The sequence below is a fragment of the Suillus subalutaceus genome, assembly GCF_016647625.1.
Source record: "Suillus subalutaceus strain FC151 chromosome Unknown DFJ58scaffold_116, whole genome shotgun sequence".
Lineage (NCBI taxonomy): Eukaryota > Fungi > Basidiomycota > Agaricomycetes > Boletales > Suillaceae > Suillus > Suillus subalutaceus.
Window position 1 is genome coordinate 81,007 of NW_024540365.1, and position 21,518 is coordinate 102,524.

Here is a 21,518-nt window from a genome sequence, read left to right on the forward strand (position 1 = left end):
GCTGTGATGTTCCTTGCTGAGACGCTCATACCGAATGCACGATCCCGAACCTAGTACCTTCTCGAAGAAACGCCAGACTTGAACGGTTCTTCAAGGGAAAGTCAACTATAATTGCTTCCGCGGCTTCGAATCTCAGAGGACTTTGCGTATCTTTGATGTCCCTGATATTCTTATGCTTGTTGTTATGGAGGGTCTTATCTGGTGGACCAGAAACGGACTGCAAGGGAAAACCAAAGGCCAAATATCTGAGGCGGGAGGCGGCTGCTCTTTCTATCGATGACTGACTGCAACATACTAACTACGAGCCAGGACCCCTGGCACTTGACGGCGCCAGCCCACCCTTGTACACTGAGTGTTGTGACGGCTTGGTGGTCAAATGTGAGGGGTGTGTATATTCTGCTCCTCTGAGACTCAGGACTCAGTATCGTAACTTCTGCAACTTACAAGCATACAAATATGGTGACTTGACACAAGAAATTGTACACCGTGACGAAGGATGTGGATAAAACAGAAAGTGAGTTCTGCTAGCTGGACGCCCTGCGCACTGTATGTTGAGACATCATTCCAGTTCTAGGTGTGAGGAACGAGCGCGATCTGTGACCCATGCGGTCTTCGGTATCTATTGCCGAGGCGGGCCGATATCAACAGCTTCCTTGCGTCCTTGCGTGTTCTCTTTGGTTTACATATTCTCCTACAACGTTCTCCGTCACTCTCCTATCCTTCTGACCTCCATGTCGACTTAAGCTTCTGGGTCCAAGACGAAGCAAGAAACACTTGCTACCTGCTCTCTACTCCATACTCCCAGCATTGCCTCACCTGACTCTGCCCTTTCCTCTGCTGGCGAGCGATGTACTATTCCCCTCTCGTAGTCTGACCTTAAACAATCCCTACTCGTTTTAACTGCGATCGTCATCGGCCACTCTGATTTTCTCACTGCAGGCTCCCTGTGGTCAAGGCACCCGCCGCTGTTTCCACTGGCAACCCTGCCCCACTTCATCACCCTTGGTTTCCAATTCCGGAAACATTTGGCAAAGATTTCACCGGTGCCAGTCATCCACTCCTGCTACTTCACGGTTTACGTTCAACAGGGATTATGTCACCTGCACTGTCACTTTGCAAGGCAGACCACCGCAGAGAAACGAGGGCGGGTGAGCAAAGAGGAGGAATAATTTATAGCAGGAATAAAAGACGCATGAGTTCGATATCTGATATCGGTTTGGGTACAAAGAAACACAGAGTACAAGAAACACGAAGTATGATGGAAATACATATACACGAGCCCTGGGCCAAGTTATTCATGTTATTCCGTTTCTGAGTGTCGATTTCGCCAAACGAGTCCGGTACGCCAGTTTAGGCTCAGCCTAGAGGGGGCTTCATGCCCACACAACGTTGACCCAAGCCAGGCATTGTTGTGTGATACGCACTTGGTGACTCTGATGGTAGTTCGGGTTGACCTTTTCAAAGAATTTATCATTGTTTCAAATCAAATGCTACAGTATATGCAGTCTTCTACGCCAATTTGCACTCCTTCTCAACATCTGCAAGGACTTGGGCCCATTTCCCCCCATTCCAAGAACTGATCCTGACCCACTCATCCTCCTTCAGGACTCGTTTGTACCACAGCAAACTACAAGCAACAAAGATGTCCGCATACGAAAAAGTATCGCCCATGACCCACTTCCCCTCAGTCTTCTGGTACCATTCGTACGCAATATTGTACCCCTTCTCTAGTAGGTCCCAGTCTTCATCGTAACTCGCATCCCAAGGCAACGGGGCGTCTGCCGAATGAGATCCAATGAAGAACTTGGCACTGGCGGGACTTAATATTTCTGTGGTTCGTGCGAAGATAGACTTCATAGCAGGTCGAATGAAGCCTGCAATGGCCGAGCCGAACGCGCGTATCAGGGGTTCTGAGTTGTCGAGCAAGATGGGCTTCTCAGGATATGTCTTTTCGAGGTAGGAGGCAATTTCGAGGGAGTCAGTAATGAGGGCACCGGTGTTGGGGTCGCTGAGGACGGGGACGGTATACATATCCGAGCCGTCTCGGCGTTTGTTTGGCTTTGCACCGATGGCCTTCATAGCGATGGGGATGTCTGAGTATTCGACCCAGAGGGTTACGAATGGAAGATCCTTGTAGCTCAAAACAAACCTGGGGTACAGCAGACTTTGGTCAGATACCAAAGTGTGGCATACAGAACACGAATTACTGACCTCGGCTTTGCAGTGCTGGGTGACCAGTTCTTGCCTGGTAGCTCAGAGAGGGTGTCATACAGGACAAGTGGTAGCATCATAGAGTACTGAGACGTGGGGTTGGAAGTGCTGCAGCCAACCTTGAAACTCTTTAAAGGCTGAGCATCATTCGTAAGCGCTTAAGCACCGAGTCAGCATCTGAGTTTGATTAGGGTGCATCAGTATGTTCATGAACACTGATATGGCGCTGGTATTGATCTTTGATGCATACTAGTCCACATCCGGCAGAGGGCATTGTCAGCATCTGTGGAGCCATCTGTAAGAAAGTTCACGTACGGGTTCCAAGCGCCCGCCAGTGTTGATGTTTGATCAGATCCAGCCCCCAAACAGCCCACGACACATAAGGAAGGCAGACATTCCTTCTTTTACAGTGGCCCGCACTTGCACATTGTACAAGTGTTAAGTATGATGCGCGCTTTGTGGCGGTGGTGGTTTCAGCTTACTAGTACCTTGAAGAAATCCGTTCACCTGCAGCTGCGGACGGAGAAGTTGCGATATTGTTCCCAGTAGTAGTACTAGTAGCAACGATTCCCAGTACGCTGAGGTGCGTGATGACTAATAAGCCTGATTACATGTCGCACTTTGTTTACCATCCCCCCGTACCCATAACGAAGAGTGGACAACATTTGCTGTATCTTTTCCCTCATTTATGTCGTTGACAAATTACCGCAGCTGCGCAGCACACCGCAGCACGCTCCATAGATAGAAATAGGATGCTGCGACACTACTAATGGAAAACGTTAGGCTCAGGTCGTTCCGGAAAAATTCTGACTTTTACTTGCTTGCATGTGTCTTTGGCAGGTCTTTGAAAGACACATGCACAGCAAGAGTGGAATCTATGATGTTCCCTCATGTAATAGTGCTAGCGGTTTTTTAGGAGACCTAGCCTGGATTACTTGCACTTTTCCTGGAGTATAAAATGTCCCAATTAATTTGGAATGAACTGAAACTCACGAACAGAGACAACTTCAAGTTAGTTGAGAATCTGCCACTGAGCACGGCAATGCGTTCTAGTGCTGCTCAAAATAGACACGGAACTCTTCAGAATTGTATAAAGGAAAACTACCATAACTCTGTGTGCTATATCGTCTCCGCAGAGTGGGCCGTTACTGCCATTCCAGCTGCTATAGGGCCTGTTTCGTCGTATACTGAGATGATGTCATACGTTGCTCTAGTCTAACGCCCACGAGATAGGTACAGTCTTATGTCGCTACTAAATCCATAATCGTACATTGGTTTGTGATTAACATGAGAGTAAGAGTCCATTCCTCCAAAGATGTAGAATGTCCACGGGGGCTGATATGAGGAGCGTTCGTTATGTCGTGATTTAGTTACATCGGTCAATTCGTTTGTCCTCTATCGTCGGTTCCTTGAGGGTATCTCCAGATGTCATGTTGATCCGGGCAACCGGCCAGACTGAGAGCATAAGATTTAATCCACTGTAGCGCAGCGTGTTGGTTCACTCACCTTATCGGTCGAGTAGCTAATGACAAACGCGCACTTCGACTCTTCATGTCCCTGAGAGCAGTAGTCGTCCAACGGCGCAGCCGATTCCATGCTTCGTTCAGGCGCAGCTTTGATAGGCAGCAGGTATTGGAGGATGCTTGCTTCTTGATCCCTTTATCCTTCCCCTCGCATTTTGCTTCGGTAGCCCATCCTATGGAATGTGCAGACTAATATGTAGAGATATCATAAAACTCATCGACAGTTCGAGAAGGGATAGCACTCACGTCAGATTGGACGGACTTGATCGATTTTTCATCACAAGCGTCCATTGTTATCTCTGGCGGTTTATTTCCAGAGTATGATACTGGCTTCAACACAGAACTCGGCATCTCCACCACCGTCACGCTCTCTGCACTCAGTGAATCCTACAGTGTGATGTATGAGGCAACTTGCCAGTGAGGACAGAACACGAGTCTAACGCTCACATCAATCCGCACGACGTTAAGAACGTCTTGCTGCATCTTGTAGTTCACGAGCCGCCGAGAGCGCTTCAATGATGGGCGTGTCACCATCCGCGTCCATAAGTTTGCTTCTGACATCGAATCTGGGCCAAGAATTGCGGTGCAACATGAAGGAGATTCTGATGGTAGTTGCTGAATCTAGCGGTACGATCAGGCACAGCCGGTATGAGCTCCTCGAATGCTAAATCATGCTTCGTGAGTACATGCCTCGGGTATCCGGTAGACCCATTGGTCATGCGAGGGAGATCCACTGGAGCATCGGTTTGTGAGAGATGGCCCTCCCACATCGAATGTGGTAGAGTGGGGCTGCTGCCAATCGTAACTGAAGGAAGGCGGTACTACGAGACTTGTCCATGGATGCTCCCCGGATGCGAAGTACTTCTCCAGGTCATCTTCAGTCAGAAATCCTCCCTGCATGGAAAAGCTAAGTCCTCGTAAGCAAGATGACGCTTTCGAGAACTTTACTCGGAAGACTTACGGACCCGTACGGTAGGGTTGGACGAGGGTGGAGATAGGCAGAACCACAAGCTGTTCGAAATTGAGCGAGTTATATTTTGTAATTGTTGTTCCCGCAGGATAGCACGAGGCCGACTGCACAGGAATCAGATGGTTCGTGCAGGTTAGCCTGGCTACGACGTTTCTTGACTCGGTAAGGAATGACCGTCCGGCCTCTTCTGCCTATACCGGTGCAGACGCCTTCGGTACCGTTATAATGCTATAACAAGTCCCTCCACATTTCTCGATAGGAATAACCCCTACCAACCCCATGGACAATGCACCGGTGAGATTTTAGCTCAGTGAGAATGTTCAGCGCTCAGCTGCGACTCGGAGCGCAGCCACGATCGTGAGACTCCATCAGAAGATACGATAGTGCCACAGCCCTGGACAGCCACAACGATTGAATCACTAATTCATGATACTGGCCCTTCACTTGCTAGCGCTAATGTCCCAATAGGTTAGCTATATAGTACCATGATGCTACTATCCGCTTGTACCAAACTTATACATCTATTATATTCATACACGTTCTATATTATTGCAATGACCGTCGTTATCAGAAGGCTGGAGTTTGTATAAGCTTAGAAATAAAATTAAACGCATTTGAAGATCTTGAAGCTTAGAGGCGGGAATCTAAATTCTAAACATTATATCGTTGATGCACTCAGCCGATGATCCAAGGCCAATCCGCCCGCGGATGCTCACGGAGATACATTTTTGCTAACAAATCACTCAATAGAGTGAGGAAGATTAAAGCAGAGAACATGAACGTGCACGGGCTCGCCGAGCCAATTGGACATCAAACGAAATAAAAGAACTCTACCATTCCCTGATAAATAGCTTACTGCCTGTGTTATAGCGTTATGCCCAAGTACAAGTTAGAATATTGGACAATGAGACATGTTAAATCGATCTCAAAGAGACCGCAGTGGAACTCAAGTCCCCACAATATACCCATGTAGCAACGACAGCACGGCTTGCTACTTGAGGACGTCCATCATTCTAACGTGAGTGTGATGACGAGATTCAGGGGGTATGGATAGCTCCATGAGTATCTGCGTGTGGTATGAGCAATTGACTTCTGTGAGGAGTGATCGGGGTGGCGAAAAATCTGCGATGCATTCCTGGTGCTGTGGGACTGCGGTATCGGATCGAGGGGCAACTCATGGTACAGCAGGAACGGCAATTATAGCTTGCAATGTTTGAGCTGTATGTCAATGATCAATCAGGTAGTCACAAACACGTTTATCTAGTCAAAGCGGTGTGGATAAGGCATAGACACCAAGTAACAGAAATGATCGGAACTTATAACGCAGCCACGAGGCATCTTCTTCGAAAGATAAAAGCCGCACCATGAATTTCATTGTTCCGATGGTAGTGGATCAAAGACAATATGATGGTAGAGAGCGAAAGCAGACACCACCTGAAAAGGGTATCGAGTCTTCAAATAACAATATAGGGCAAGAGGGAAAGCCAGTAATAGACAAGATAATGAGAAAGAACTCCAGCCAAAGTAATGATATGGGGTCTTTGATTTGGAAAGCGAGTGAGTGCAGAAACGAAAGAGCACGAGATAAACGGACCTGGTCATGAAGTTTCCCATGCAAGTCCTCCCAGCTTTGTGCCCTGCACCTGGTATCCTCTCGATGCCTTCCTCTCCATCCTCTGCTCTGACTGAGAGCGTACAGCCTTTGCTGGTACATTCTCAACCTCGACTAATTCCTTCACTTTAAGAATTTTTCCTGCAGCCTCTGGGCTGTGGACATGATACACAGTTTGCATACGTCTATGCAGACCGAGTGCTACCAAGGTTTCCTTCTTCCGTTCGCCTAGTGCAATGGCGGAGCGGCGGAGAGTGATTTTGAAGTGGGTATTTGGTTCTGATTTGGACGCTACTTGTTTTTGTGACGCTGTCGCGAATGACCGTGACGAGGGTTTGAATATGTTGTTCGACGTTATGCGGAACAGCGACGCCATAATCCTTGCAAACGGTCGATGCGGCAAAGGTCAATTTTGCTGGACAATGTTCGCTTACTAATCAACCCGTGTTGAATGGTCCGAATTTGGAAGCGTTCGAACTCCTGATTCACGATTGTCGAGATGAGCTCGCTATATCGTTCTGCAATCAGTGCCCGAATAGCGAAGTTACCGCAGCTACCACAAAACGATGAGGATGATGATGAACAATCTGAGATTACTGATGGAATCGGCGAACTCTCGACTGGCATGGGGCCACCTCCACTGTATGCCACCTTCCATCCAGAATCCAATCCTTTCTTACTTATTGTTGTATAGACCACGGCCAAGCACGTCTACCCGAAAGCCAAAGTCACCAAATCCTGAATTCAAGCCATTAAGTCCTGCTTCATACTTTTCTCAGGCATTGCAGATATCGCTCCCTACCCGAGCCCTCGACGTTCGGGTATATTACACTCCTCCGAAGTACGACGGCGGGGGTGTTATTGTATTCCACCACGGTGCAGGATATGCAGGTACAAGCTTTGCATGTCTCGCTAAAGAGATAAGTGAGGTCATGAGAGACAACGTTGGTGTCCTGGCCTTTGATGCCAGGAGACATGGTAGGCATTCACTTCAGGGGAATGTGAAATACTCATCGTGTTCCAGGAAAGACAACATCATCTCAATCTGATGAAGACTTATCTATCAATGTCCTTGTTGAGGATTTCTGTGCTCTGCTACAGACGATTTACCCTGATGTGGCAGCAGCTCCAAATTTAATGGTGAACTTTATTCTCCCTTTCACGCATATCGGATTGATGACACCCTGAGTAGCTTGTTGGACACAGCATGGGAGGATCTGTCTGCGTTCGCGCTTGTCCCATACTTCAACAACGCAAATTTAAGATTGCAGGAGTGGCCGTTTTGGATGTAGTAGAAGGTACCTATTACTACATCAAATTCTGTAATTTGCACGAGTTTGACCCATCACCAATAACCAATAACCAATAGGCACAGCAGTAGAGGCGCTGCCTCACATGCACGCGATTCTCAACTCTCGACCCGAGGGTTTCGATAGCGTCGAGGAAGCAATCGAGTGGCAGTTCGTATTTCATGTCACCTTTGATAAATGCTATATTCATACTTGCTCATACAGCGTCAATACGGGCCTTATCCACAACCCCGTGTCTGCCCGTGTTTCGATCCCATCTATCATTGTCCCTGCAGATTCTCCTCTTACGCCCAGCACGCGCGCAAATATTGGATTCAAATACAAGTGGCGTACACCACTCCGGTCGACGGCGCCATACTGGGATAGTAAGCCTATGCTTGCCCCTTTGACTTGCATACTGATTTTCTTCAGGCTGGTTCCCGTCGCTTTCGTCTTTATTCCTCGGGCTCCGCTCCGCACGGCTCTTAGTATTAGCAGGTGCAGAGCGCCTTGATACGACACTTATGGTTGGTCAAATGCAGGGCAAATTCTGGCTCGAAGTCATGGCTGGTTCGGGTGTGGGGCATCTCGTGCACGAGGTTCGTCAGTTGCTTGCGATAGACGCTTACTCGTTTATGCTGACGTGAAACTAGGACAATCCGACGAAACTGGCGGAGATTCTGGCAGATTTCTGGAGGCGCAATGAACGCATTGTGGTTCGAGGTAACGTTATCAAGACAGTCGGGGAGGTTTAGAGGAGTTAGATATGTCGATGTATGTTTGATTGTGCGCTTTTTCTCATAGTTTGCTCCAAGGTCGTCCAAGACACGAGTAGTATGAAGTGTGATCAATTGGTCACTGGTCCTGGGGGTTGTTACATAGTAGCTCAAATTTTAAACCCACCCGACTCCTGACGACAACTTGATCCACGACGTCGTTATGTTGGTTGGGAAAACCTACTGGACCGGTCTGTGTCATTTTTGTCCAGGTTTCTAAAGAGCAGTGTCGGTAGACTTCTCTATGTGGGACACATTACCATCTAATCTAAGGGGGCCCATACCCCTGCTGCACCTCAGAGTCTGCCCTGGGGCTTACCCCCACCAGTCCGCCGTTCCCACCATAAAATGCAAGGGAGGGATCATTCTCAGCACGCACATGTTATGTGCTGCAGCATATGGCATGTTAGTCATGATAGATATCGTCCTCATAATGTCTTACGTCTCTCGCTGGGAACACCATTGTGACTTTCGCATCCACACCCATAAACAATGAGCATCAGTGAACGGATGGATCTCTAAGAAGAACATATAACAATATAGCACATATTTACAAAAATCTGCGTAAATCTGCTATCGATCATCATATTGTCATTCTTGGACCCTTTCGAGGAAAGGAACATTCCTATTTTCCTACACTAGTTTGTGACCGGGCAAAGACCCTAAGATATTTTGAGCTGAAACTTAGGGGGAAGGTGGAGCAAAAGCTAAGAGTCTGTTTGAACATCTGAGGTTTAATGAATGTATTATCGACCACTTGAATGACGTACTTTGCAGGTCTATGTCATACAGGAGTTTGTACAACAATTTTTATTCAAACTATTGCCTCCCGGTACCGACTGCGTTTATCGTCCGCAGGGTCAAATGCATCAGTCACTGCAGAGCAGGTGGAGCAGGTGCAAACTTCGTTGTCTCGCTGTCCTTCAGAGGATACAACACCATTGAGAGATCCTGTGTGACCTTGCGTGTCCAACAATTCTGTTCTCGTTGGAGAAGTCTGGGAGTTGGGAGTTGGCTGTGGCTTCATGACATCTTGGACAGGCCTTTGACAAGCAGGGCCACGTGTGCCCTCCTTCTTTAAGCTGAGAGTGATGCGTGACATCATTGCGACCTTGTAAAGGAAAGTGGCCGAGGATAAGATGAAGCAAGAAATTTATGATCTGCGTAAATCGGACTCACCGTTAATCTGCAAAATTTATCCATTGACATTTGGAAATCAGCTCCTAGATCTACCAATCGACCACACTCACATAAGTTCAAGTCTGAAAAGAATTTCGGTTTCAGAGATGCCAGTCAAGTATGCCACATGACACATAGAAGACGTACTGTCCAGTAATGTTCTTCAAGCCCTGTGGAGCCCTCACAATCATGACGGTAAAGATAAGGTTTATGGCACATATCACACTATTAAATTAAATCATACAAACGTCTGTAATTGTTCGATCCATGAGCGTACCTGTAGAATAAAACACCATTTGTGAATAGCGTGTAGATGACATGCCCTGCCTCCTTATTTCGTATCGAGGGCAATGTTCGGTTCAAAGTCAAAGCAAAGACAACCGTATCATAGCAGAGAGGAACCCATGCCCATGCAGGATGCGAGACTCCCTCTGTGTTCGCTTTCAGCATTCCACTCACTAAATAGCAGGGATAACATACACGCGATCAGAGAACTCCATGCGACAAGCTGTATGAAAACCGTAAGTAGATGAGATAAGAAGCGTCCAGATAGATGGGTTCACGATGTATAAAAGAAGACTGAGGGACAGCTGATCGACAGATTAGCTAGACCTGAACCGCACGTCAGACGACTTTGGCACTCACCCACGCCATGAGACAACAGCCAAGCGCCAACTGCTACCCAAAGAAACAATAACGATGCAAGAAGGATCACAACATATCTGTTGTCGCGGTACATGGCTCGAACGCTGACGGATAGGATTCAGGAATTGTGCATGGTGATGACTGGTACATTTCAATTGAGAGCTCACCGCAGGAACATCATCAGTCCCGCAACTTGAATCCCAACTGCCGTCATAGCCCCCTCGTACCGAACGAAATGCTCGCACCTATGCACCTGTTACAACGCATTGAAGTTTAGAATTGGATGTCTTACTTCTACATTTCTCGTTAGATTATCTTCAACAGAGAGAAACAGAAAGTACTGACTATGAACGACCAAGAAGGCAGGCTATGTGCTTCATGATAATTGAAGCGTCACTGGTCGGCACGACAGGCATTCAGAACTTACCAACAAGGTTCACGATGAAACCAACAGGTGTGAGGTACCGATTCTACACGACAGTCAGGCAGGAAATGTCATTTTCTGGCCACCAACGTACGAGCAAGAATAAAAACGTCACTGAAAGTTGAAGTCACTACCAATAAAACAATCTATGGACGAGCTTACAGAGTTTCTTTGGACGACCCCATATGATCTCTACCTGCAGTGGGTTAGCCAATGGGCCAGCAAAATAGTAAAGACGGGACCTCATCTGCAAAAGTGATCGCATGATCCCATACCAGAATTGTGAAGCCAAGGATGCCAATAGCCTTCAGATGTCTCCTCAGCCTGCACCATTGGATATATACTTGATAACCCACAACAGCTTGATAACTGGTAGGAGGGGTTAGGAAACCGAGGGACACAGCACGGGCATGGCACTTACGCTTCCAGCACCTCACTGATGATTTCGGCATTCAGTGGGACCGACATCGTCAGAGTGACTCTTAGACCGAATACTAGTTGCGCTATGAACAGAAGAGCGAATAGTGCCGCTGATCCTAAAGAAAAAAGGGTACGCAGGGGAATCAGATCAGGGAAAACTCACTGCTCATAAATATGTACTCGTGATGTCCAAAAAAGTGAACAATACGAGCACGTAGATGCTTAATGACAGCTGTGTTCAAAACGTGAGCGATGCTAAGGCCCAGCCTGCGAGGCGTTTATACTTTACGTGATCGCAGGGAAGTCCACGGTAACCTCCCCTGAATTCTGTCAGTGAAAGCTTGAACGAAATTTTGTTTGCCCTAAAGATCGGAACCGCATCAGGAAAACAACGCATCTCTTGTATTATATAAGGTTAACGTTCATGCTTGTAGAGCGGTGAACGCTGGCACAGCTTCCAGCAGATTCTGGAAGCGCCATGTTGTTCACGAGTACGATTCGTACGTGATATCAACAGGGTTAAACGAGATATGTAAGTAACGAATGTTTTTGTGGGTGTGTTGATGTGGTCCCGGGTGTGTGATCTTCTTGACGGACTGTAGTTAATTTGTCGTGGCATAGGTGTACTCAGTGGTGGCGAACCCGACTCGGGAGTTTGTCGTGTCATACACCGAGTAAAAGCGCTCGCTGTAGAAAAACAATTCAGTAATTAATTTTCCCAGCAAAAAATGTAGCTCAGCATACAGGAAACAATACCCGTTCGTAAAATCCAAGCCAGAACCGGAGTTGCTCCCGCTGTCAGCAACGATCAGGTATATGCCCTTGGCCGTGCCGCCAATGGCGCTGTTCAACGATCGAGGCCAAATTTGCCCATTCGGGGTGAGCTCATAAGTAACCCCACCAGTAGTAAAATACAAGGATGAGAGCTGGTCGTACTGGTCAGATGAGATCTTTAACAATTCAGTGCTATTATCGAGGGTTGCTCCCGTAGCAGACTTATATTTATCAAAGGCATCTAAAAAATGAATTAGAAGGGCTTTGATGTCGCACAGGACACCTACCAGTTGCAATGAGAATGAGGGTGGTTCCGGTATCGACAATACCAGCTGTCTCATCCAAAATGGACGTAGACCCATAACTGATGGATTGATCAATACCCCAATACGAATTTGCTGGAGATGTTGATGTGATCGATACATAGCTGATGTCTCCAGTAATTTTGGATGTGTCATAACCGCCGAATGTGAGCTCGCCGCTGCTATCGTCAGAGGAAGCAGGTGCGAAGAACACTCCGAGTACTTCCGAACTGATTGTTTTCTGCGCATAGAGGTTGTCCATCACAGTTGCAACTTCATCTGTATTGCTGATGATGCCCTGCGTTAAACCAACTGGTCCAAGGCCAAGCATTCCATCCAGACCACGCAGGTTTGAGGCGGCAGATGCAGATGCGACGCCAATAGATTGGTTGACGATGACCAGATCAGAGTTGAGCGTTACCGTGTCTGTGTATTCCTCCCCATCAATGGAACTCCCACCGGCATATGCAATATACTGGAAACGGTTTGACAAAATGTATGTGTCACGTAGAAACAAATACTCACGAATTGATTGTGTGTGTCATGGCTCGTGTTGGTCTGCATGTAAGCCTTGTTGGCCCCGATCCAGGTAAGTGAACTTCCGGTGTCTACCAGGAGTGTGTCTGTATGAAATTGATAATACGTCAGATAAAGAAATTGCCGAAGCACGAGCAGCTTACAGTACGTTTCTGGACTCCCCACGCCAATGTCTGCAGTGTATATCATGATAGTATTGTTTGCATTGACGGAAGAGCTGCCGCCAGCTTGTAATGCTTGGATTCGAGCTCGGTCTGCAGCCGCGATGTTCTTGATCCCGTACGAGTTTATGCTAACGGCGAGCTTGAGAGCAGCCGTGCCTGAAGCCGCCCGAGGATGAGACAAAGCGCTCACTGACAGGGAGAGGAGGGCAAGCGCAGGCAAAGCAAGAAAAGATGAAAACGATGTAGAGGGAATCATCCTCCTGAGCGATCCGAGTTCTAGATCTATAGCTGGGCCGTTTTATATGGTCGGTATCAAAACATCTAAACGTTATTCTGACAACATCCGACGAGTCATCGGTGGCGAATAATAGCAGGGCTTCGAAGCGACTACGTTAACTTGAGATGTGACTGGGCCGGGGGCTCATCATGATCGCAAGTCCTATAAAATTCATCTATGCAATAAATGAGTGTCAGCAAGTACTTGAAGTAGCTGCAGTGGAAGTCTAGTAATGACCTGCATTACAGCAAAAACCCTCAGCGTGCCACGGCGCCGATCGGCTAACTTCAACTCGCGCTCAAGGTGTCAAAGAAGTTAGATAGGTTACGACTTGGCATCGGTTACTAAGTAACTCCGATGAAGCTCCCCAAGGACGTTGGCGGCTACGTAAGTTGAATACTCTATGCTCTTTTTTTCTCATCATCAACCGCCTCCGAATTTAAATTTCACCCTTGGCCGTACGCATGTGTAAACGTGCACGTACACTCAAATCATATCCCGGTGGCTGTCAACTACGACCTCCCGTCGCTCGCGGCTCCTACATCCAAGTGTCAATGTGCCACCCTCAGCAACATCCTGCAGCTATGATGCGGCGCTGCCATCGACGTAACCATCTACGCCCTAGGACATCCTCCTGCCACCTCCCGCTACACACTAACACACTTCCCCACACATCCAACCAGGACCTTGCGCTCGCGTTGACCCGGTACTGCCGCCACGACTTACCACAGTCTCCCGTTTCCCACTTCGACCTCCTGCATTTTTCTGTCACCTGCTCCCTCAACCTCCTGGACTTCCACAGCCCCCATGCTCCAAGGGCAACGTCCTGCAACCTCTCACTGCCCTGGCACGCCAACACAGACCCTTCTCGCCCTTCCATGAACCTAGTCTTAGACACCCGACCGTGCTACCGCTAACCTACAACCGCGACTTACCGCAGTCTCCCGCTGCTCGTTTCGACCTCCCACACTTTGTCATTCTTGGCAGCTCACGTAGCTACCTGTGATATCTCGTTCTTTCACCGGCTGGCATTCTGGTTCTGCGCTCTCCATCTCGTTCCCTTCACACTGCCCATACCTATATACATCTGATCTATTTTATTGCATATCACATGGTTAGATTTTCTTTTGAATATAATGACATTAATGTGTTAACTCGAGCATTGACTGGAATTGAGTGTTTGCTCGGTTCACAAGCACCACCCGAACGACACATGCATTCTTCACCGATGAATAGGCGTAAATTTATGGTTAAGCAGGAGGAAGTATTAGTATAGATGGCGACGCATGCCACATCTAGGCGACATAGATGTCTGTCAGTATATATATTCCTTAAGTGAATGTGTCGGGGTGTCCTGGTCTCGTGCTCATCCCTGGAATTACACAGGTATTGATTAGTTGTGCTTTGCTCTGACATCTCATCGAGACTCGAGACTCATTCACACGTCTCACACCTGACCGCATTACTTGCATTTGTTTGCCTAGTTGAAGGCTATGTCGACACTGTCGGAAATTTTGAAACGGTTAAGGCCATACTACGGTAAGGGTCGTGCAGACCATGGGATTGGCAGATAGCCATTTACTACTGTCTTCTGTGCTGAGCGCAGTTTTCACTTTGAAGAAGGGGGACGAATATCGGTTCATTCCTAGCGGGTGCTGTGGAAGATGGAGGAAGAATCGATGTCCCTGGTTGTCCAACACGGGTAGTTGGTTTGCATCGTCTGGAGGAGAGGTCTTGTGTTTATTGGAAGCGGAGCAAGAACATTTAAACTGAGATCAGTAGTGTATTGTTCACGAGTATGACTCGTATATGATATCAACAGGGTTAAAATGAATGCAATGAAATGTGTACGTAACGAATTCTCAAGTAACGAATGTTCTTGTGGGTATGTTGATGCGGCTCCGGGTGTGACGTTCTCCAAAGACTGTAGCTAATTTGTCGTGGCATAGGTGTACTCAGTAGTGGCGAACCCGATTCGGGAGTTCGTCGTGTCGTACGTAGAGTAAAACCGCTCGCTGTGGAAGAACAATTCAGTAATTTATTTTCCCGGAAAAAATGTAGCTCTGCGTACAGGAAACAGTAGCCGTTCGTAAAATCCATGCCAGAACCAGAGGGGCTCCCAGTGGAACTGATGACCAGGTATATGCCGCCACTGGTACCGCCAATGGCGCTGTTCAACGATCGAGGCCAAATTTGCCCATTCGGGGTGAGCTCATAAGTAACCCCACTAATAGTGAAATACAAGGATGAGAGCTGGTTGTACTGGTCGGATGAGATCTGTAACAAGCCAGTGCTCTGATCGAGGGTTGCACCCGTAGCAAGCTGGTATTTGTCGAAGGCATCTGGAAAGGGATTAGAATGGTTTTGACGTCGTGCAGGACACCTACCAGAGGCAATGAGAATGAGGGTGGTACCAGTATCAACGATACCAGCTGTCTCGCTCAAAATGGTCGTAGACCCATAGCTGATGGATTGATCAATACCCCAATATGTACTCGCTGGATATGCTGATGTGAGCGATACATAGCTGATGTCTCCAGTAATTTTAGATGCGTCATAACCGCCGAATGTGAGCTCGCCGCTGCTATCGTCAGAGGAAGCAGGTGCGAAGAACACTCCGAGTACTTCCGAACTGATTTTTTTCTGCGCGTAGAGGTTGTCCGTCACAGTTGCAACTTCATATGCATTACTGACGGTGCCCTGCGTTAAATCAACTGGTCCAAGGCCAAGAATTCCATTCAGACCATCCATCCCTGAGTCTTCAGATGCGACGCCAATAGATTGGTGGTCGATGACCAGATCAGAGTTGAGCGTTACCGTGTCTGTGTATTCCTCTCCAGAAACGTAACTGTTATCGCCGTATGTAACATACTGAAAACGATTTGACAAAATGTATATGCCACGTAGAAACAATTACTCACGACTGTACCGCCTGTGTCTTGGCTCGTGGTAGTCTGTTGGTAAGGCTTATTGGCCCCGATCCAGGTATTTGAGCTTCCTGTGTCTACCAGGAGTGTGTCTGTATGAATTTGACAATGCGTCAGATAAAGAAATCGTAGGAGCACGAGCAGCTTACAGTTCGTTGCTGGACTCCCCACGCCAATGACAGCAGTGTATCCCGTCACAGCATTGGTTGCATCGACAGAAGAGCTGCCGCCAGCTCGTAAGGCTTGGATCCGAGCTCGATCTGCAGCCGCGATGTTCTCGATCCCGTATGAGTTTATTCTAACAGCGAGCTTTAGAGTAGCTGTACTTGATGCCGTCCGAGCATGAGGCAAAGCACTCGCTGACAGCGAAAGGAAGGCAAGCGCCGGCAGGGCAAGAAGAGCTGGAAACGATGTAGAGGGAATCATCTTCCTGAGCCACCCTAGATCTATAGCTGGGCCTTTTTATATGGCAGTCGGTATTAAACATCATGACGTTACTCTGGCAACACCACCGAAGGCGAACAATGGCAAAGCTTCGAACTTGAAGCGACAACGTTAGCTTGAAATGCGACTGGGCACGAGACTCATGATCGCGTGGAGATACATTCAAGTCCCATGAAATTCATCTATGCAATAAATTAGTATCAGTTGGTAAGTAGCTGCAGTGGAAGTCTTGCAATGACCTTTGAATGGCCTGCAGGATTTTACTACAGAACCTAGAAACGCATCAGTAGTGCGGGACGCTGAGAACTTAAAAGCTGCAATTGAGTTCAGACTGATTTAAACCGTAATATTTTTATTTTAGTAAGTTACGTAACGTTCTGCACTTTGACAGAATTCTGGAAGTTCATTAACATTGGTTCAGGCTGGGCCCGGAGCACTGAAGAATGTGTTCGAACGCAAAGATCTGCTAGTAGAAAGCTTGATAAAGCCACTGAGTGTAGCTTGCATTGATGGCGGAACATGGATCCATGGAGCACCCTTTATAAGTTATAACTCCTGGGTTGCTCCGTACCTACCCCAAGGTTAACGTTGGCCGCCGCCGGCTACCGTACTGGTATGCTCTTTTTTTCTCGTCATCAACCACGTAGGATGACAGCCTCCTTTTCACCGCGTATGTAAACGTGACGTACACTCTAACCATATCCCTCTGTCAACCATCGCTCGCGGCTCCTCACATCCAAGTGCTACCCCCTGCAGCAACATCCTGCAGCTACGATGCGGCGCTGCCATCGACGTAACCACCTGCACCCTAGGGAAACCTCCTGCCACACACCACACACTCAACCAAGACTCTTCCCCATCCTTCTATTGCCCTCCATTGCCCCACACATCCAACCAGGACCTTCCTTGTGCTCGCGCTAACCCGGTGCTACTGCCACGACCATCCTGCACCTTCCTGTCGCTCTTGCGTGGTCACCTGCTCCCTCAACCTCCTGCACCTCTACAACCCCAAGGGCAACGTCCCGCAACGTCTCACCATCCTTACACGCCAACACAGACCCTTCCTCGCCCTTGGATGAACCTGGTGTTGCGCGCCCGATCACGTGCCACCGCTAACCTTGCGCTGCCGCCACGACCTACTGCAGTCTCCCACTGCTCACTTCGACCTCCAACACCTTCCAAGTTCTTGTCATTCTCGGTACTTCACGTAAACGCCTGCGATATCTCGTTCTCTCCCCAGTTGGCATTTTCTTATAGCTCTCTTTCTCTGGTTCCTACATGCACACTACTTGGCTAGATTCCTCACGCTGCTTCATTCATGAAGTAATATACATTATGTCAATGGGCCTCTATTATTGGCGAACACTCCAAACAGTCAGAAGATGTATGCCAAAGGGACACATCCATCCACCATCATCAGGTGCAGGTGTAACAAACACTGTTAACTCCATAATCCAGACTGCCCATCTTATTCCCGTTCATGGCACTGAATTTGTATCTCTTGAAGTCTCAAATTTCACCATTCTAGATGAGTTATGTTTCCATGTCCTCTGAATTCAGACCTGGCGTCCAAAGCATGACAACCTTCATTCTCATGCGAATTCCGAGTCCTATGCACTTGTCTGACTGTTTGGCACCGATGTCAACAATGTACAGCAACTTAGACGCACGAGCACTCGTCCTTCAGCGCATCAGGCAAACACCATCACAACCTACTAGACACCTTCGCATACTTAGCACGGGGACCGAGTCATTGAAACGTTCATCCAGTCTTATACCTTGCAATCTCAATTATTCCACAGCTTGACTATTGAGCTGCCCAGCTCTTCCGAGTCGCATAACCCAACAAGACTTCCAACCGAGACTTTAATCCTTCGATTGACTCATGTGGCCGTATGTCGTTCCTCTAGATAACCATCACTTCTATGATTCTGACCACAGGGTTGTCCAACCAGACTACTAGTATCTACGTCGTTTTGTTTTCGTCGTCAATGAGTCACTGGAATTAATGTCAGGATCACCATCTCTTATTCCTTCCGTGAAAGTTCCATCTCTAACATCGGAGGCTACCATGTCATGATACAGGATCGTAGCGCCGCGTACGCGCCAGTTCCCGACTCCGCCAGCATGTTCCGATTAATGTCTTTCTTCAAGCCTTTGTCCCAGTCCTCCCGAATTGGCCAACGTTGCTATTTGACTTGTACACATACTGTATCACACAATCTTCGTGCTGTGCAATATTTCATTCCGATCCCGATTTCCAAAACGCCGCAAGGTGACATCAACATTAGCGGCTTTCGTGCGACGAACACTAAGTAGTGCGGCTAGTAGTGCCAGATAGAGCGGCAGCGCAGAGAGTTAGAGGAGGGGCCACCAAACTGCTCAAATGACTGGCGATCATGGCAAGGCTGTGCCGGGAACAAGACAGGAAACGATCCACAGATGCAATAACAGATGCCGCCACGTCAGAATATCGGCCAGAAGACAGTCGATGCCTCACAGCACAGTGCGTATAATTGGATATCTGAAACACGAGAAGAGATATTGTCACAGACACCCTGTTGTGAGTCGTAATAATCAACTCGCCGTCAAACATCACACAACCTGTGAACTGCACAGTGCACGAGCAACAGCGGTCATGTTGCTCAACGAAAGATCGCGAAAGCCAAGAACAGAAATTCTCAGGAGATTCGCAGTATGACGGATGATATACGATATTCGGGGTAATAAAGTCTACCATAGTATATGGGGTAACCTGAGGTGGCACGCGCAATCGCATGTGGTGTATCATTTTATTTGCTCTCACTTGCTTATCCCCCGTCGCAATATACAACAAAAAAATCAGGAAAAACAAAATGAAATTGAGTGAGGCAAATATAAAAGTAAGTCATCTTTCTACCGTCACCACCACCCACCTCAAAGAAATCATTCAAGCCCTCGGCAGTCCATACCACTCTAAACAAACAATGCGTTTCTTCTTCCTCACCTTTATCGTTGCGTTGACAGCATCTATAATGTCTGTCGCAGCAAGGGGGCCAATCTGCAGCGCACGTGACGATAGTTGCGAAAAGGATAGTGATTGCTGCGATAAATACGCTCTCTGCGCTGCCAATATATGCATCGTTTAGGTTATCCCAGCCTGAGAACAAGCCGACACGTAGCGACACACTCGTGAGTGTTTCCTTTCGCATTGGTGCTGTTGTTGATTGAACAATACGTAGGACGTTGCCGATTGAGAAATGGGTAAAGGCGATATTGGGTGGAATAAAGTGTATGAGGTATCTGCGTACTGTTTAGTCTGGGGTAAACAGAGCACCGTGGGTCATGGCCAGCCAGCCATAAATCAGATGCGTGTTAGCTACAATGACCGCAGTTCAACCAAATTAAAGCTTACTTTTTCACCGTCTTTTACTCGTTTGCTCAATGACCAGAGATTCAGGGTCAATATCACGATAGTCGCCGTGCTGGCAATTTCAATATCAAAGAGGTACGAACCTGGCCATATGCGCTAACATTGGACAGCTCCCTGCTAAGATGAGCATCTGACGTCCAATTTGAACATCATGATGATAGTGTAGAAGTTGGACTGTTCGAACTGCAAGCCGAATGATGGGAGTATGGGTTATAAGCATTGTTCATACCAAGCATGAGTGACTCAATTCCTTCAATTGCAAACTAAGTTGCTCGGGTTGAACGTGTACGGGAAAATGGCTCGAGGGTTTGAACGTTTCGTAGTGGATATTCTTGGATCCAAAAACCAGGCGGCATGAGGAGAATATCCAGGAGAGATGAAAGGCGTAAAGACCAGCTAGGGCCGCCAAGAAACCAGCTTTCTTGAGCATATTGCATGAATATTTCATTATCAGTCTGATCAAATGGTCAAAACCGTGGGGATTGAACGCATCGCAAGTAGGGTAGGTGTGTCATGAGTGGACCCGCCGGGCGCCACCACTGGCAGAACAGGAATCGATATCGGGGACGCTGGTCGTTTACGATGCGGTGGATGTGTAGCTGGTGACCCGGGTGCCGATGATGTACCCGATGGTGAAATAAAACGCTTCGACGAGGTATGGGAAGACAGCGAAGATACTAGATCTAGATTTTGTACATCCGAATCGGACTGGTCACTGTATATGCACATCGAGTTTTACATAAACATCAACAACTTAGAGGTATTACATAATATAAACTTTTGATAGGCTCTGATACCTATTCATACCTCCGTGGGCTTGAACCCAACAGATTTTGACGTCGGGTGGCCCGGGTAGGAGTTCGGCTAACAAGTAGTGAGTTTGGCTCGGCCGAAATTATTTGTGGTACTAACTATCTATTCGAGTTGAGCAGCTATCACCAGACTTTGACACAAATTTTCCGACGGTGGGTTATCGTCGGAAAGAACAAATATCCAACGATAATCAGGCAAATAGTTACCAATATTCCGACAAGCTGAAAATCGTCGGAATGAGCCCTTATCTGACGTTTTTCGACAGCAAAAAAGTTGTGATTCTCCCTAATTATTCACCTGTCAAAAAGTAGTCCGTATGTAGCCTAATACAGCATATTCCCCTGCAATTGCGCGTCTCCTTCCTCCTGCAACGATCAGAGCCCTCCATGGCAAGCCTGTACTGCTGAGCCAGCTCCTGAGCTTTCAGACAAGCCCACTGAAGCCGCTTTGACGCGTAGTTCGACCCTTGGGACATCAAAACAACCATCTCCAATACTACTATGCCTCCTCGGAAGCCTCAGGTTGCCTCACACAGCGTGGAACTGGGCCAGGAAACGAGTCCAGAAGGCGGTCAGGAGGCTGGGGGCAAGGCTGTGGCCAAGAGGAAGCTGAATGACGGAGGGGATGTGTCCATAACCTCCAAACGTGGTAGGAAGACTCTGGTTCAGCCACGGACCACAGGTGGGTTCAAAAACCCGTTCCCAGCACTCGGTTCCACGTCAGCACCTCCGGTTGTTCATAATATGGCACCAGTAGCTCACCTAGTTCCTCTGGAGTCCATTCCACCTCATCCACCGCAGTCGTTCGATGCAATGTTGC

The 21,518-nt window shown here is 47.8% G+C and overlaps 9 protein-coding genes across 9 annotated transcripts; 1 reads left to right on the forward strand and 8 right to left on the reverse strand.

Annotated features, from left to right (window-relative positions):
- Positions 1-1,509: 1,509 nt before the first annotated feature.
- DFJ58DRAFT_665830 (uncharacterized protein) lies at positions 1,510-2,291 on the reverse strand (the record flags this gene model as incomplete). The annotated part of the gene is made up of 2 exons (XM_041382529.1): positions 1,510-2,149; positions 2,212-2,291. The coding sequence occupies 2 exons, from the start codon at positions 2,289-2,291 to the stop codon at positions 1,510-1,512; spliced, it is 720 nt and encodes a 239-aa protein (XP_041239929.1).
- Positions 2,292-3,268: 977 nt separating this feature from the next.
- DFJ58DRAFT_806159 (uncharacterized protein) lies at positions 3,269-5,110 on the reverse strand. The gene is made up of 6 exons (XM_041391158.1): positions 4,696-5,110; positions 4,425-4,641; positions 4,182-4,355; positions 3,981-4,121; positions 3,718-3,923; positions 3,269-3,666 (listed from the first exon to the last, which is right to left on the reverse strand). Exons 2-6 carry the CDS (start codon positions 4,632-4,634, stop codon positions 3,591-3,593), a joined length of 807 nt encoding a protein of 268 aa, XP_041239930.1. The 5' UTR covers positions 4,635-4,641; positions 4,696-5,110; the 3' UTR covers positions 3,269-3,590.
- Positions 5,111-5,879: 769 nt separating this feature from the next.
- Positions 5,880-6,748, reverse strand: DFJ58DRAFT_806161 (uncharacterized protein). Its single transcript, XM_041391159.1, has one exon. It carries the CDS (start codon positions 6,690-6,692, stop codon positions 6,303-6,305), a length of 390 nt encoding a protein of 129 aa, XP_041239931.1. The 5' UTR covers positions 6,693-6,748; the 3' UTR covers positions 5,880-6,302.
- Positions 6,749-8,691, forward strand: DFJ58DRAFT_806163 (Alpha/Beta hydrolase protein). The gene is made up of 8 exons (XM_041391160.1): positions 6,749-6,958; positions 7,011-7,294; positions 7,341-7,456; positions 7,509-7,614; positions 7,686-7,776; positions 7,831-7,991; positions 8,038-8,204; positions 8,259-8,691. Exons 1-8 carry the CDS (start codon positions 6,816-6,818, stop codon positions 8,358-8,360), a joined length of 1,170 nt encoding a protein of 389 aa, XP_041239932.1. The 5' UTR covers positions 6,749-6,815; the 3' UTR covers positions 8,361-8,691.
- Positions 8,692-8,884: 193 nt separating this feature from the next.
- Positions 8,885-10,431, reverse strand: DFJ58DRAFT_806169 (uncharacterized protein). The gene is made up of 7 exons (XM_041391161.1): positions 10,373-10,431; positions 10,206-10,309; positions 10,037-10,068; positions 9,838-9,989; positions 9,704-9,785; positions 9,152-9,492; positions 8,885-9,096 (listed from the first exon to the last, which is right to left on the reverse strand). Exons 1-6 carry the CDS (start codon positions 10,417-10,419, stop codon positions 9,196-9,198), a joined length of 714 nt encoding a protein of 237 aa, XP_041239933.1. The 5' UTR covers positions 10,420-10,431; the 3' UTR covers positions 8,885-9,096; positions 9,152-9,195.
- Positions 10,432-10,684: 253 nt separating this feature from the next.
- On the reverse strand, positions 10,685-11,121 carry DFJ58DRAFT_806179 (uncharacterized protein; the record flags this gene model as incomplete). The annotated part of the gene is made up of 5 exons (XM_041391162.1): positions 11,051-11,121; positions 10,986-10,998; positions 10,872-10,934; positions 10,788-10,825; positions 10,685-10,707 (listed from the first exon to the last, which is right to left on the reverse strand). Coding segments are annotated over exons 1-4 (161 nt in total), but the record flags the coding sequence as incomplete, so codon positions are not given.
- Positions 11,122-11,394: 273 nt separating this feature from the next.
- DFJ58DRAFT_55241 (acid protease) lies at positions 11,395-13,407 on the reverse strand. The gene is made up of 5 exons (XM_041380803.1): positions 12,806-13,407; positions 12,651-12,748; positions 12,111-12,600; positions 11,794-12,064; positions 11,395-11,736 (listed from the first exon to the last, which is right to left on the reverse strand). The coding sequence occupies exons 1-5, from the start codon at positions 13,080-13,082 to the stop codon at positions 11,652-11,654; spliced, it is 1,221 nt and encodes a 406-aa protein (XP_041239935.1). The 5' UTR covers positions 13,083-13,407; the 3' UTR covers positions 11,395-11,651.
- A 1,454-nt stretch (positions 13,408-14,861) lies between these two features.
- On the reverse strand, positions 14,862-16,779 carry DFJ58DRAFT_55394 (acid protease). Its single transcript, XM_041380804.1, has 5 exons — positions 16,180-16,779; positions 16,025-16,122; positions 15,491-15,974; positions 15,175-15,445; positions 14,862-15,118 (listed from the first exon to the last, which is right to left on the reverse strand). Exons 1-5 carry the CDS (start codon positions 16,454-16,456, stop codon positions 15,034-15,036), a joined length of 1,215 nt encoding a protein of 404 aa, XP_041239936.1. The 5' UTR covers positions 16,457-16,779; the 3' UTR covers positions 14,862-15,033.
- Positions 16,780-19,749: 2,970 nt separating this feature from the next.
- Positions 19,750-20,586, reverse strand: DFJ58DRAFT_806193 (uncharacterized protein). Its single transcript, XM_041391163.1, has one exon. It carries the CDS (start codon positions 20,332-20,334, stop codon positions 20,110-20,112), a length of 225 nt encoding a protein of 74 aa, XP_041239937.1. The 5' UTR covers positions 20,335-20,586; the 3' UTR covers positions 19,750-20,109.
- Positions 20,587-21,518: the final 932 nt, after the last annotated feature.